Consider the following 12,561-nt stretch of genomic DNA (forward strand, 5'->3'; position numbering starts at 1 on the left):
AAAATACTCACCATGAAGTCAAAGTATCCTTTCATACCCTTTTGCGGGTCAAAATTTAACTGAACGGCTCCCGTAGTCTTGTTGACTAGAAACGGGGGTCCTTGTAAACTATCTAATCCTTCTGACAGAGTGCGCTGTATATCTCCTATCTGGTAATATGTTACTTGAGCATTCTCACCATCGTCTGGATCTAAAGCCTAAAAAATAAAAATATACTTGTACATATAAAAATGGTGATAATTTCATGTATGTGTTTCCTCAGGAATGTCCCATATTAACACACTATCTGCGGGTGGATTCGCGCGCTAACTACTACGTGGGGCGGGCGAAAATAAGGGTGTTGCGGAAATAATGTGTATTTTTTTAAAATCGCTATATCTGTAAAAGTAATGGGTATTTTGCCTTAAAATTTTTTGTGTGATACTCACCATAGCCGGTACCGTGTAAATACATTGTTAGACACACACATTGACGTTGGAAAATTGTATATTTAAATATCAAAAAAAAATATATTCATTCTCTCATAGTTTTTAAAATTAAAACATTAATTTATTTTGAAAATCCTTTTAAATAAATTTAATATCGAGTCAGAGTGTGATATTTCTCAAAACATTCACCCCTATGAAGAGGAATAGAACAAAACTTGCACATATTGCACGTTAAACTTTTTTTTTATGCGTCGCGCAAACACGACATTGCCGCTGAGGGTTTTTCTTCCGGATGTCACTATTTTTTCTAAACAATGTTTCCTCAAATCCATCGATAATCTTCCAGGGGGTTCAATATTCCGGGTTCTTCTTGTAGTCTGAGGGGTGGATGGTCCCGGTTCTTGCTCATCTGCTGCGGAATGTTCAGGAATGCTGTCAGATATCCAGTGTTGTGCACATTATGCAAAAAAGATTTGTATCTTATTTTACGCCTATTCAGTGACTTATAAACTCTAAAAGCATTAAATAGAGCTGAGTTTATTATCTTGGAGAATATCGGAGTTTCGATAGTCGGATCTATTCACCAATAATCATCTCTATTATCTTTCCGGACCTGACCCATTAGTAAAATTAGACCTAAAAACTTTTTTAACTCCGCAACACATATTGGCTTCCATTTTACGGACTTCCTTGTTTCTCTAATTAGGTCAACATTTTGGGAGTGGTATCTGTTGCTCTCTTCCACCATTAGGTCCAATAAATCCTCCCCAATAAACAGATGAATCACATCCATTATATTTTGCGGGTTATTTGGCAGAATGTTAATGCCAGTTCAGCCTAAGAATGGTTCTACCTCAGGAGGATTATCTCTTTGAGACCACTCTTCAATATCTTCCTCGCTCGAACTTGATTCAGAATCGCTGAATTGCAAGGGTATTACAGGGATTCTTCAGTGTGGAATCACTTCACTTTCACTCGAATTTTCACTATCATTGTCAAATGCAGGTAAACTACAGTCTTCCGAATTATTTGATAAGTTATCTGCAAATATTTCCTCATCAGCCGAAGCCATTTTATCATGGGAATGAAAAATAAATAAAATCTCATCATCATCTTCTAAAGGCAGCGCCTTGTAGTGTCAGCCACTTGTCTCTGTCAGTCGCCATCCTCTTGAGCTGCGAATAGGAGGAGACGTCCATGAGCCGCTTCAAATCCTGGAAGTATGAAGTTCTTGGGCGGCCTCTTGTTCGTTTTCCCAAGATTCTTCCTTCGAAGATGTTGCTAAGAAAGGTGCTATGTCTAATTGAGTGCCCTATTGAATAAAATCTACACTAAAAGTATTCCTCGATCTAAATTTCAACCGTATCTTCTGACGTAAAGAAATGAACTGATTTATTATTAGATTAAAACCAATATTTTTAGCTTTTCCACTTTTTTATTTGACCAGCGACCGGGTTTCGTCGTTACCGACATCATCAGACTGGTCGACATCAGACGTCAGACGAAACCCGGTCGCTGGTCAAATAAAAAAGTGGAAAAGCTAAAAATATTGGTTTTAATCTAATAATAAATTAAAAATGCAATTCCATCACGAAGTGTCAGTGGATAATATAAATCTATTAAAAAGAAATGAACTGATATGGAAACAAGTGTTAGAATGGTAACAAAATTTAAATGTAAACAACTCGTAAATTATAAATTATAATTGTTTTCTCTTGTCCCAAACATAACATTAAAGATAAGTGGTCTGAAGCGTCCTAAGGAACGCCGGTGTCATATGACTCGTTGGCTCGAATTTTTATGTTGCTCATTGAGTTCGTATTACTCATAATAGAGATAAACATCTCTGAAAAGAAGTGATAACACTTAACCATACTGTATACATCGATATGAGATCAAAAGATACCGCTAAAGTCATGCATAAAAATAACTTACACGCAATTTATGATGGGTCGAGTGAAAAGGTAAAATTACCCTTCCCGCCGAATACCACCAGTCGAGTGAAAGGGTAAAATTACCCTTCCCGCAGATAGTGTGTTAATAGAATTCTTGTCAGAACAATCAAGATAACACTGCGTTGCTACGATGCAGTACCCTATGCACCATTGGGTGCAGATAAGAGTTAAAAGAAAAGTATTATTTAATTCCTTTTAAAATTATTACAGCAATTGTGGTTTGCTTTAGTGTTGGTTTGGGTAATCTGAATGATTTCATATGATGCGTGTGAGTAGACGATTATAGACAATATTCTTACTTTGACATGCATGAAATGCGTCCCGAAATCCGCTGCCGTGGTAACGCCGCCGGTGAACACTTCATTCACAAATTTCGGAGGGTTGTCATTTATATCTGTCACATTTACGTAGACCGTAATGATTGTGTCCTCAAACATTTCTAGGTCGTCGGAATCTAGAACCTTCGGTTGGATGATGCAGTCCTCAGTTGCATGCACAATGAGAGAGTGACCCGATTCAATCTCTCTGTCTATTTCTTTGGCCAGCGAAAGTCTAGAACAATAAAATTAACGGGTGTTATGATTATTTTATACAGCTTTTTCAATTAATTTTTTTACTTAATTCTTTTTCATATTCAGTGCACTAATTTTGATGCGTATTTCCAGTAACATTTTTGACACTGATATTGATTTCCACTTGGCCATATACCTATGTAGGCTATAAATCTGTGTTCGGATGGGTTTAAGTAAAAAAATATATATATATAGAGAGAAGAAACTACACGTATTCAACGATGTAATTTAGACATAAGCTCATGTAAATGGTTAAAAACTGTCAATTATGTGAATTTGTTTTTCACATTCTATTTTAGTTAAAGCTTTACAGAATTTGTGGAAAATGATTCAGAATTCAGTAATGGTAATTCAAAGTTTTATTCTGTCAGTTTTAATAATAAGCTCTCAATGGGTGTTTGTTCACTACATGGAATTTTACCGTCCGGCAGTCCGGTTTTGAAAAATGAAAGCGACTACGACAGTTTAACGCGATGAAATTTACGCGCAACGTGTTCACGCACCGATCCGACGAAAGATGGACAAAAGCACAAGCCAATCCAAGCCAATAATCGTTTGAAAACGCTTATTTACGTGACGGACGGTAAAAATTCCATGTAGTGCACAAACACCCTATAAGTATCATGTAAAAATTATCTCTTTTTTTCACAAATCATAAAGCACTGCATGACAATAATATTAACTTACAAAGTCAGAAAAAAGTGAACATGTTTATGTTAAGTCTTACCTGTGTGAATTCTGGTCCAAATCAAACAGCTCCTTGTGATTTCCTCTGATGAGGAAGTAGCACACCGGCACCGTGGGATCGTCTAGAATATCCACTTCGTCCCTTTCTATGACCGGAGGTAGCACAACCCACTCCTCGCCCGGTGTGGAATGCTCCGTGAAGTTGACCAGCACCGTATTTTGCACGAATCTCGGCTTGTAGTGGTTTACATTTTGTACGTAAATTGTCAGATCTAGATCCGAACTCAGAGGAGTAGGAACTCCCAAGTCATAGGCTTCGACTCTTATCTGGAAAATACAGAAATTAGCAATTTTAATAAAATTATTATTTTCTTTCATAAAATAAAACTTTAAACAAATAACAAATACATTTAAAACAATATGAAAAACTACAAAGGATTAAATCCATAGAAATCATTACAATATTGATTCATGTTAATACAATGTATAACATTCATCATTCTGCCATTGGGAAATTTTTCTTGGAGACTGCTGTTTTTTTTTAAGTAATATCCAGGGGGATATGAAAAATGATCATAATTTGATATCTCGAGAAGTTTTTAATTACATTTTAAAACATCATTTGTTCAGTTGCTAAAATGTGTAACTAGCTGATAAATGATTTAATTGTGTTGTATTATCAATAGATGGCGTTGGTAGTCTAATACCCGACATAATCTGGAACTAGAAATAATCACTACGCCCCAAATGCGGGGCCACACGCTATCTGACCTAGTACTTAATAGCCATAGAGCGCTTGTGTATTACACGGAATTTCACCGTTCGGCAGTCCGTTTTTTCTAAATAAAAGCGGCTACAACAGTTTAGCGTGATCGAATTTACGCGCACCGTGTTCACGCACCAATCCGAAGAAAGACGGCCAAAAGCACAAGGCAATCTAAGCCAATCATCCGTTTTCCCATGCTAACCGGACTGCACTCATACTGCTGGGGCGGTACGCACAGAGAGGTTAAGTATAATTTTTTGTGTTCTACTCCAAATCTAGATTTATCAATATAACCCTTAAGCAATCAAATAGCGGGACAAACAAAACAATGACACTTACATCGTAAATCTTTTGTTTTTCTCTATCCAGCGGTTGTTTGAGTTGTATTATCCCAGTGATGGAGTCTATGGAGAATACTCTCCAATTACCCATAACATCCTGCTTCATGCGATATCGCACGGCACCATTGGGTCCAATATCACCATCTATAGCGTGGACCTCTACAACATTACTCCCGATTGTTGCATTCTACAAATGTATAAAGTTAATATAATAACATGGATGAGGTTAATATATAAAAATATTCAATTAATAATTAAGTCGAATAAAAATCACAATTCATCTTTTAATCTATTTTTATTTCTGATATCTATTGTATTCTTACCAGTGCCTTTTATTGTAACCTAAAATCAAATGTATATATGACACACAGGCAATGCCTTTGTGGGATCTTTTTTTGTGTTAATATAATTTTTTTTACTTGTAATTATAATACATATATTGTGAAATGCAAAAAAAGAATAATAATTATTGAGGGTGTTTCTCTAGTTACCTCGGGAATTCTTATGGTGACATTTTGTGGCGGGCTGACAAATAGTGGGGCGTGGTCATTGTAATCCGTCACACAGATGGACATTTCCCCGGTGACCTTATTCTGCGGCTCTCCGAGATCCCGGGCCTCAATAATCAGCGAGTAGTTTCCATATCTATCCTTCAGTATCCTGCCGGCTGTTATTTGGGCACTAGAGAAGTCGTTCGGCAACTGGTTCACACGGAATAATTCTGAAAAAAATATAAATATAAAAATCTCTATAAGGCTTTATAAAGTTATTCACTAATTGCTTTAAATTGTTTGACGCGACGTTGCATTTGAATATGCGCAAATTTTATTTATCTATATAAATTAAAAGTAACAGGTGACACATGAAAAAAAACTTTTTCTGAAAAATATATATTTTTACCGCAATGGCAGCGCCATCTGTTAAACGTAACAGCAACACTAATACTAAACATTGCTCACGGCGGACAGCGTGCTTCTTGACAGCTGCTTGCATTTTCGATTACATTTCAATGTTGTTTCAAAGATTTTCAATATTTTCATCGCTTCACAAGTATCGTGAAATTATAATTACATGTGTGTTTTCTATTTCATTTCTTTACCATTTAACCAGACTGAGCCACAGTAACGCGTAGCTGGGTACAGCTAGTACAGAATAAAAATAAATGATATTTCTTACATGAATCTTATAATTCAAATTAATCAAATAGTAACAGGTTGATATTTTGATTAATTTAGTTTGAACTCAATAACTGGTCGCATTCCTCTCACATAAAGTAGACAATATATATTACATTTTTTTTTTAAAAAAAACATGAGTTTGGAGTGGATATACATTTTGGAACAGTTTTTGGTAAAAGCAATATTCAAATATGAAACATACCAAAACCGGTTCCACCAACAATGCTGAATTTAACTTGGCCATTGCCGATTTCCGGGTCATCAGCGTCTGTTGCGTGAATTGTGGTGATGGAATCTCGGGTGGAGTGGAATTCTGTTACAGTGGCACATTCCTTAGGGAGGGTGAGCACCGGAGCATTGTCATTCACATCCTCAATGTTGATTCTGGAATTTACAATACATTAGCCCAGGGGTTCCCAAAGTGTGCCCCGCGGCGCCCTGGTGCGCCGTAGAAAGTAAAGAGGGGCGCCGTGAGTCGATCCTCTGTCATTATCCGAAACCACAAGTATTTTCTTTTTTTTTGTTCTCTGTATCAATTTTTAATTCTTTTAAATATAATAAAACTCAATTTCACATTGATTTTTGTGCCTATCTACCCAACTACTATTATTGTAGGTACCTATTTTTTACGACTATAATATATACAAGATCTTTCATTGAGTGCTTTCAATCTTTAACCCGATGGTTGCCAGAGACGAGATATCTCGGCAAATGGCGGAGTGCCCGTATGGCCAGAGACGAGATATCTCGTCAGTACTTTTGATGACGTATTACTCCGCAGTTTTAACTCATATTGACAATCTGTCAAAAACGGAACATACATTGCCATCAGTTGAAGTTGTCACAAAATATTTTATAAAGTTTTTAAATACTTTTAAGTGATTTATCGGTATCACTTTCAGCTGACAGTTGACAGATGTCATTAGGGCTACCACTCAAACCACTTGAAATATTGATTATTTTAATCGATTGTTTTGAACGCCAGGGGTTTTTATTTTGCTCAATTTTTTTGTGTTTTTCTTATTATTTTAAAATATTCCATTGATAAATAATAGTTGTGTGTTAATATTAAATTTAATAAAAACTTGCGTGTGCGACTTAGTGTGACAACCCTGAAAATTTGAAACTGGTTTAACTTCAAGAATAAAACTCTAACAATCGATGCGGGATATAATATTTGGTAAGTAAATTATAATTCAATAAAAACAACAAAAAAAAAATCTTTAGACAACTTTTTTTTTTCAAAAAAATACTTGGCCTGTTGAGCACTGCGGCGTAATTTATTTGCGGCTATGAAAAGGTTAAATTATAATAAAACAAAATATGCGTCTGAGATGCAGCATCAACAATATGGTCGCTATCAACTGTGAAAGTTTGAAAGTCTTTATTGAAAGACCCTTTATATAGTCACTATATCTATTCCAAATAGCTTACTAATGGAGGGCGCCGTGACAAAATACTAAGCTTGTAAGTGTGCCGCGGGCTGAAAAAGATTGGTAACCCCTGCATTAGCCACTTTATGCTTTAGAAAAGCATTACTCGCGAAATTGTGTTGTAGTTTACCATTTGAGTTGTGGTTGTTGTTTACATTCTACACCATTTCAAAAATTTACTTTATTTTAATTTATTAACAACAATAAAGAAATATCCTTTTTACAAAATAAAAAATAATTAAAAAGCTCTAACATGAAGTGGTTAATAATTCTAGTTGTAAATATATTTATTGAATTAGCAATTACTTTGCGGAATAAAATGATGATTTAATTATAAAAATATAACACTTGTATAAGACTACTTTTGAATTTATTCATGAAAACACGACTAGTTTCAAGAACAACAAACGTTGCCATCAACAGTGTGTATTTTTACCTGTTAATGAGAACATCTGTAGTGTATACAGGATTAAATAAAAACTGGTCTTATTCAAGTGTTTTATTTTTATAATCTAATCCAGCTATAAACACTAACATAGTTTTCAATTAATATTTCTTTTTAAATTGCAAACATATTTTGCATTAAAAGCCAAAAATATTTACAATAATAAACAAATACAAATTGACACTGAAATTGCTCCAATTAAATGAGATGTTTGCTCATCACATAGGTCTTGAGCATACAAAATCTCTTTGTATGAAATCTAAAAATCCCAAGCCTGATGATGTTAGTGTGACTTTTTTTGTGAAGCATGAAATGTGAGTACTGACCTAAACTATTTTTTTTAAAATTATTATAAGTACTATGGGTAATTGCCGTAAATTTAAGAATTTTTTGTGGTGTAAGTCATGTAAAAATTGTGGTTGGAAGAGAAAAAAATTACAGAATAACTTACATAATTTGTTTAAATGCATTTCTACTTTCCCCACTGATGTAACCAAACTGATAGTTATCCCAGGCTTCAATAACCAGAGTGTAAAATGGCTGTGTTTCTCTATCCAGCCAATCAGACACACTTAGTGTGCCATTATCCGGATTAATCAAGAATTTTCCCTGCAAAATTAAAAGATCAAAAGAAATGAACAAATTATATAATTTTTTATTTGGATCAAATTGATTTTTATTATGAAATACATACCTGAGTAGTAATCCGGTCCATCAAATATGTAATTTTTCCGAATTCTCCAGAGTCTGAATCCCGGGCTGCAATAACAGCCAACGGAGTTCCGGGAGGAGTATTTTCCAATACGTTAATAGTTCCAGACTCAAATATAAAGTATGGATTGTTGTCATTTTCATCCAAAACCTTAAATAGAGAAATAGGCATTAAATTCTAAGAGCCATAACATAAAGCTTAATTTAGCGGCTAAAATAATTCTCATTAATTAAATTAGATTTCATAGTTAAGCAAGAATTATTCCCTTTTACGCCATGCATATAACACTGCAAATCAAACAACTCCTGACCTAATTTACGATATCCAGTGTTGACAGAAATAGTGAAAGGGTTGCAGCAACTATTGTAAAAATAATAATATTTATATGTTTTTAGTTGTGCAATATATGCATTATATTTGTATCAAATTTGTTGCAAATTGTTATTATTTAAAAATGTATCTATTTTAATAATATCACTGCTTTACACGAGTTACTTTTCACGGAAACAAAATAGGTTAAATGTGCTTTGTTTTTCTCATTTTTGTATGTTTTATATTACAACTATGTAATTGTAAGATAATAATGATTATTTAATTCTAAATTTCGATGTATAACTTATTAAAAAAAAAAGAATCGACAAGAAATTCACAACCCTAACTGTTCAAAATATATCTGATACTTTTCTAAATCATGACGTCAGAACCGACGGATCCGGTATTTCTCGCTAGAGTGCCGAAAGCCAATATATCGGATTTTGGTAACCAAAGGGTTAATAAAATATAATTCCTACCATATTAACTTATACACTATTTGATATTTTCCTTGAAAATTGAAGATTGATATTGACAAAAATCTTACAAAAACATTTACGCGATTGACCTTGGTTAATTTTTAAATACCTGAATAAACAAATCAACCAGAGAAGATCTCGGAGGTACTCCGGAGTCCGTTGCTCGCACGGTGAGGTTTATGGAGGGGTATGTTTCATGATCTATCTTATTAGCCACTAACACCTCTCCAGTATCCGGCTCTAGGTATACTAACTTCATCATTTCTTCTGGCCCTAAAACATTCACATTATTCACAGATTTAGCCATTTATAAGATCACAAATTAATACATAATAAACTTTAAATACATCAAACATTCGGTAATTGCGAAACAGGAATAATGTTTGTATTCCGTTGAGTTATAATTTTTTAGGAATCGACATCGCAGGAGGCTAATCCCTCTTAAAAAACAGGGCCTACAACAAGATGAAGAAGAAGATAATTTTTTATACTTATTGGACTCGTTTCTAGTTTCTAATCCAGTGATAAATACATAAAATACGCTTTTAAATAATGTTTTATATAGATAAAACTTTTAAATCATGTTTTTTTTTTATTATCACCAAATGAATAATAAAAAACTGATAGTTATATGTTATGTTCACTCATTTGTATTACTAAAAGTATTTTGTATCTGTAATAATACTAAGAAATCGTTCTAAATAATGGCCTCAGTATGTAACTTATAGCAGCAAATAAAGATACACCAATTATGGATTTTTAAAACCGAGCCACATACTAACATTATATAATTATCAATATTATATATAATGTCTAAAATAAATGTCAGTGCTATAAACTGACAAAAAAATGATAGATCATTGACACTCTATTATGAGGGCAAAAAAAAAATACAGTGAGAAACTTGTATTTTTTCTCCAAAAAGTTTAATTGAGCTAATAAAATTTGTATAACATACCTTCCAAGGAATAAGTGATTGATCTATTTTTATCGACGTCATCCGCTACAACATTTGCGATAGTAGCTCCATTTTTTGTATTCTCCGTGATAGACTTTTTGTAAAAAGGTCTTCGAAATCTAGGGTTGTTATCATTCTCGTCTTCGATAATGATCGTCAGGGATGCTATCCAACAAAAACGAAAGCACAAATATTAACAGAAATATAGTATTAAATATTAAGTAAGTCATTTTAATTATAAGAAAATATTTTCTATAGCGGTTATAATGTTATTTAAAGGGCACTGGCACACGAACTGTTATGGTGGGGACTAACCGGAGCCATTTCGTCATAACGTAACACGTTACGATGCGAGCATTCGTTATAGCCGAGTGTTCCGTCCATAGTCAGAGTGCTCAACGCGAGCCAAGTTACGACGTTACATTACGACAAAATGCTGCGGTCAGTCCCCACCATTAAAGAAATTCGAATTTAACACACTATGGACGGGAAAGGTATTTCTACCCGTTCGGTCAATTGATGCTTAAGGATGGTATTTCTACCTTCTGCGATATTTAGAAACCTTTGATCATAGTATAGTTGGTCAAGCAATAGACAACCACGCTTATACCGTGGTGGGAATTCTAATATTTAAGCACTTAAATTTAACTATCTAAATTACATCCTTACCAGAAGCAGTTTGTTTTGGTCCACCATTCACAGCCGCGATGTCCTCTACGATTAGTCCCAATCTAATATATTCCACTTTTTCTCTATCTAAAAGCCGTATAACTCTAAGCATTCCATCCAATGGATTCAAGTCCCACGGAGCCATATAGTCGTATTCTGATATCTTGACAATCGTGCCTTCTTCATTCTTAGCTATGCTGCTCTCGGGATCCAAGTGATAGCGGAGTACCGGCATATCGTCGGGGTCATTTGCTACAGCTCGGAAAACAAAAGTTCCCACCTGAAAAAATTCAATCAAATCAAAATATAGAAAATAATATAATATAATAAAATAATCAAACAATTTTTTTCCACTTAATGTATTTTTTATACTCACACTAATCGAACTTTATTATAGAAAGATAGTAAATGCTTTAAAATCAAAGTACTGCTAACCTTTTTTCCCGAAAAAGTATAACATTCTTAGCATATAGAGATGTGACTAATGTTATTTTTTAATTTACCTGGTCTGGTTGGTATTGGTTACTTTTTTGCAGTTTATTTATTTTTCTAGTTATTTTTTTATTTATTTCAAATTGCCAAATATATTAAGAGCTAGAAATATGCAATACGCAACTAAATTTGTGCACTGATTGGTATGAGTGGCTTTAAATGATGTAATGAAAAAATCAAATTTATAATTAATATGACTTCCGCAAAAATAATTATTAATTATTTGAAAAAATGGATTGCCCATGTCTACAAGCATATTATTTCGCATTCCCTCTTTCTGGTGATATTTCAATTTTAATAACCTCATTAAGAACACAATTAGTAGTAAAAATAAATAAACAGCAAAATGCAGTAGAAGATACAGCAGAAACCTGCTAGTGACAAGATATTTGTGTGGAAAAATGACGTATGGGGTCTGGAAAGTCTCCGTGCTAAAGGTAAAAGATGATAAAGAAAAACAAACCTGAGTATTCTCGCGTACTGTTATGGTTCCTGGGTCTATGAAGATGGGAGGTTTATTATTGACATCGACAATAGAAATATTCACTAGAACAGCAGCATTTAATTGCTGGTCACCGATGCCTCCATCAAAAGCAATCTAGAAAACAATCACACTCAATGGAATACTGGAATATATGTATTTAGTTGACAATGATGACAAATTGAAAAATATAGTATTTTTAAGTTAAAATTCAGTGAGAACGTAGACAATTGAAACTTACGACAGTCAATCCATATTTATTGCTTTTGGGATCTGTTCTATCAGGATCTAGAGCTGAACCAGGAGCAACAGAGATGATCCCGCTCTCAGGACCAATCACAAATTTATCCCCTGCTCCTCTTTGAATTCTGTAAACCACTTGGTTGTTTGGAGCTGATCCATCACTGTCAAATGCTTTTACCTATAAATTACAAAATAAAATATAGAAGAAAAATAATATGAAAATATAGAAGAGTAAAACAGGGAGTTATAGGTTTAACTGATTTTGTGTGTAAATATATTATCTGATTTCAGACACAAACATATTAAAAGATTGAGAATCTCATTTGTATACCATAAAAATATTGCCCATGATAGCGATGATGTTTCTGTTAAATTTTGTCTGTTAGTTGATTTATATATAAATATTTTAA

At 33.8% G+C, this 12,561-nt stretch overlaps 1 protein-coding gene across 1 annotated transcript in view; it reads right to left on the reverse strand.

Annotated features, from left to right (window-relative positions):
- Cad88C (cadherin 88C) overlaps window positions 1–12,561 on the reverse strand; it is a 66,574-nt gene that overhangs the window by 3,617 nt on the left and 50,396 nt on the right. The window contains exons 13-25 of the mRNA XM_088257289.1: window positions 12,150–12,329; window positions 11,891–12,025; window positions 10,936–11,215; window positions 10,267–10,431; window positions 9,418–9,581; window positions 8,500–8,667; window positions 8,257–8,414; window positions 6,130–6,311; window positions 5,241–5,470; window positions 4,748–4,936; window positions 3,683–3,969; window positions 2,683–2,935; window positions 12–197 (exon numbers count right to left, since the gene is read on the reverse strand). Coding sequence (XP_088113415.1) covers window positions 12–197; window positions 2,683–2,935; window positions 3,683–3,969; window positions 4,748–4,936; window positions 5,241–5,470; window positions 6,130–6,311; window positions 8,257–8,414; window positions 8,500–8,667; window positions 9,418–9,581; window positions 10,267–10,431; window positions 10,936–11,215; window positions 11,891–12,025; window positions 12,150–12,329 — 2,577 coding nt within the window. The remainder of the gene's footprint in view (window positions 1–11; window positions 198–2,682; window positions 2,936–3,682; window positions 3,970–4,747; window positions 4,937–5,240; window positions 5,471–6,129; window positions 6,312–8,256; window positions 8,415–8,499; window positions 8,668–9,417; window positions 9,582–10,266; window positions 10,432–10,935; window positions 11,216–11,890; window positions 12,026–12,149; window positions 12,330–12,561) is intronic.

This window comes from Brachycentrus maculatus, unplaced genomic scaffold (genome assembly GCF_059751285.1).
Source record: "Brachycentrus maculatus isolate JH-2025_06_01 unplaced genomic scaffold, ASM5975128v1 h1tg000077l, whole genome shotgun sequence".
Lineage (NCBI taxonomy): Eukaryota > Metazoa > Arthropoda > Insecta > Trichoptera > Brachycentridae > Brachycentrus > Brachycentrus maculatus.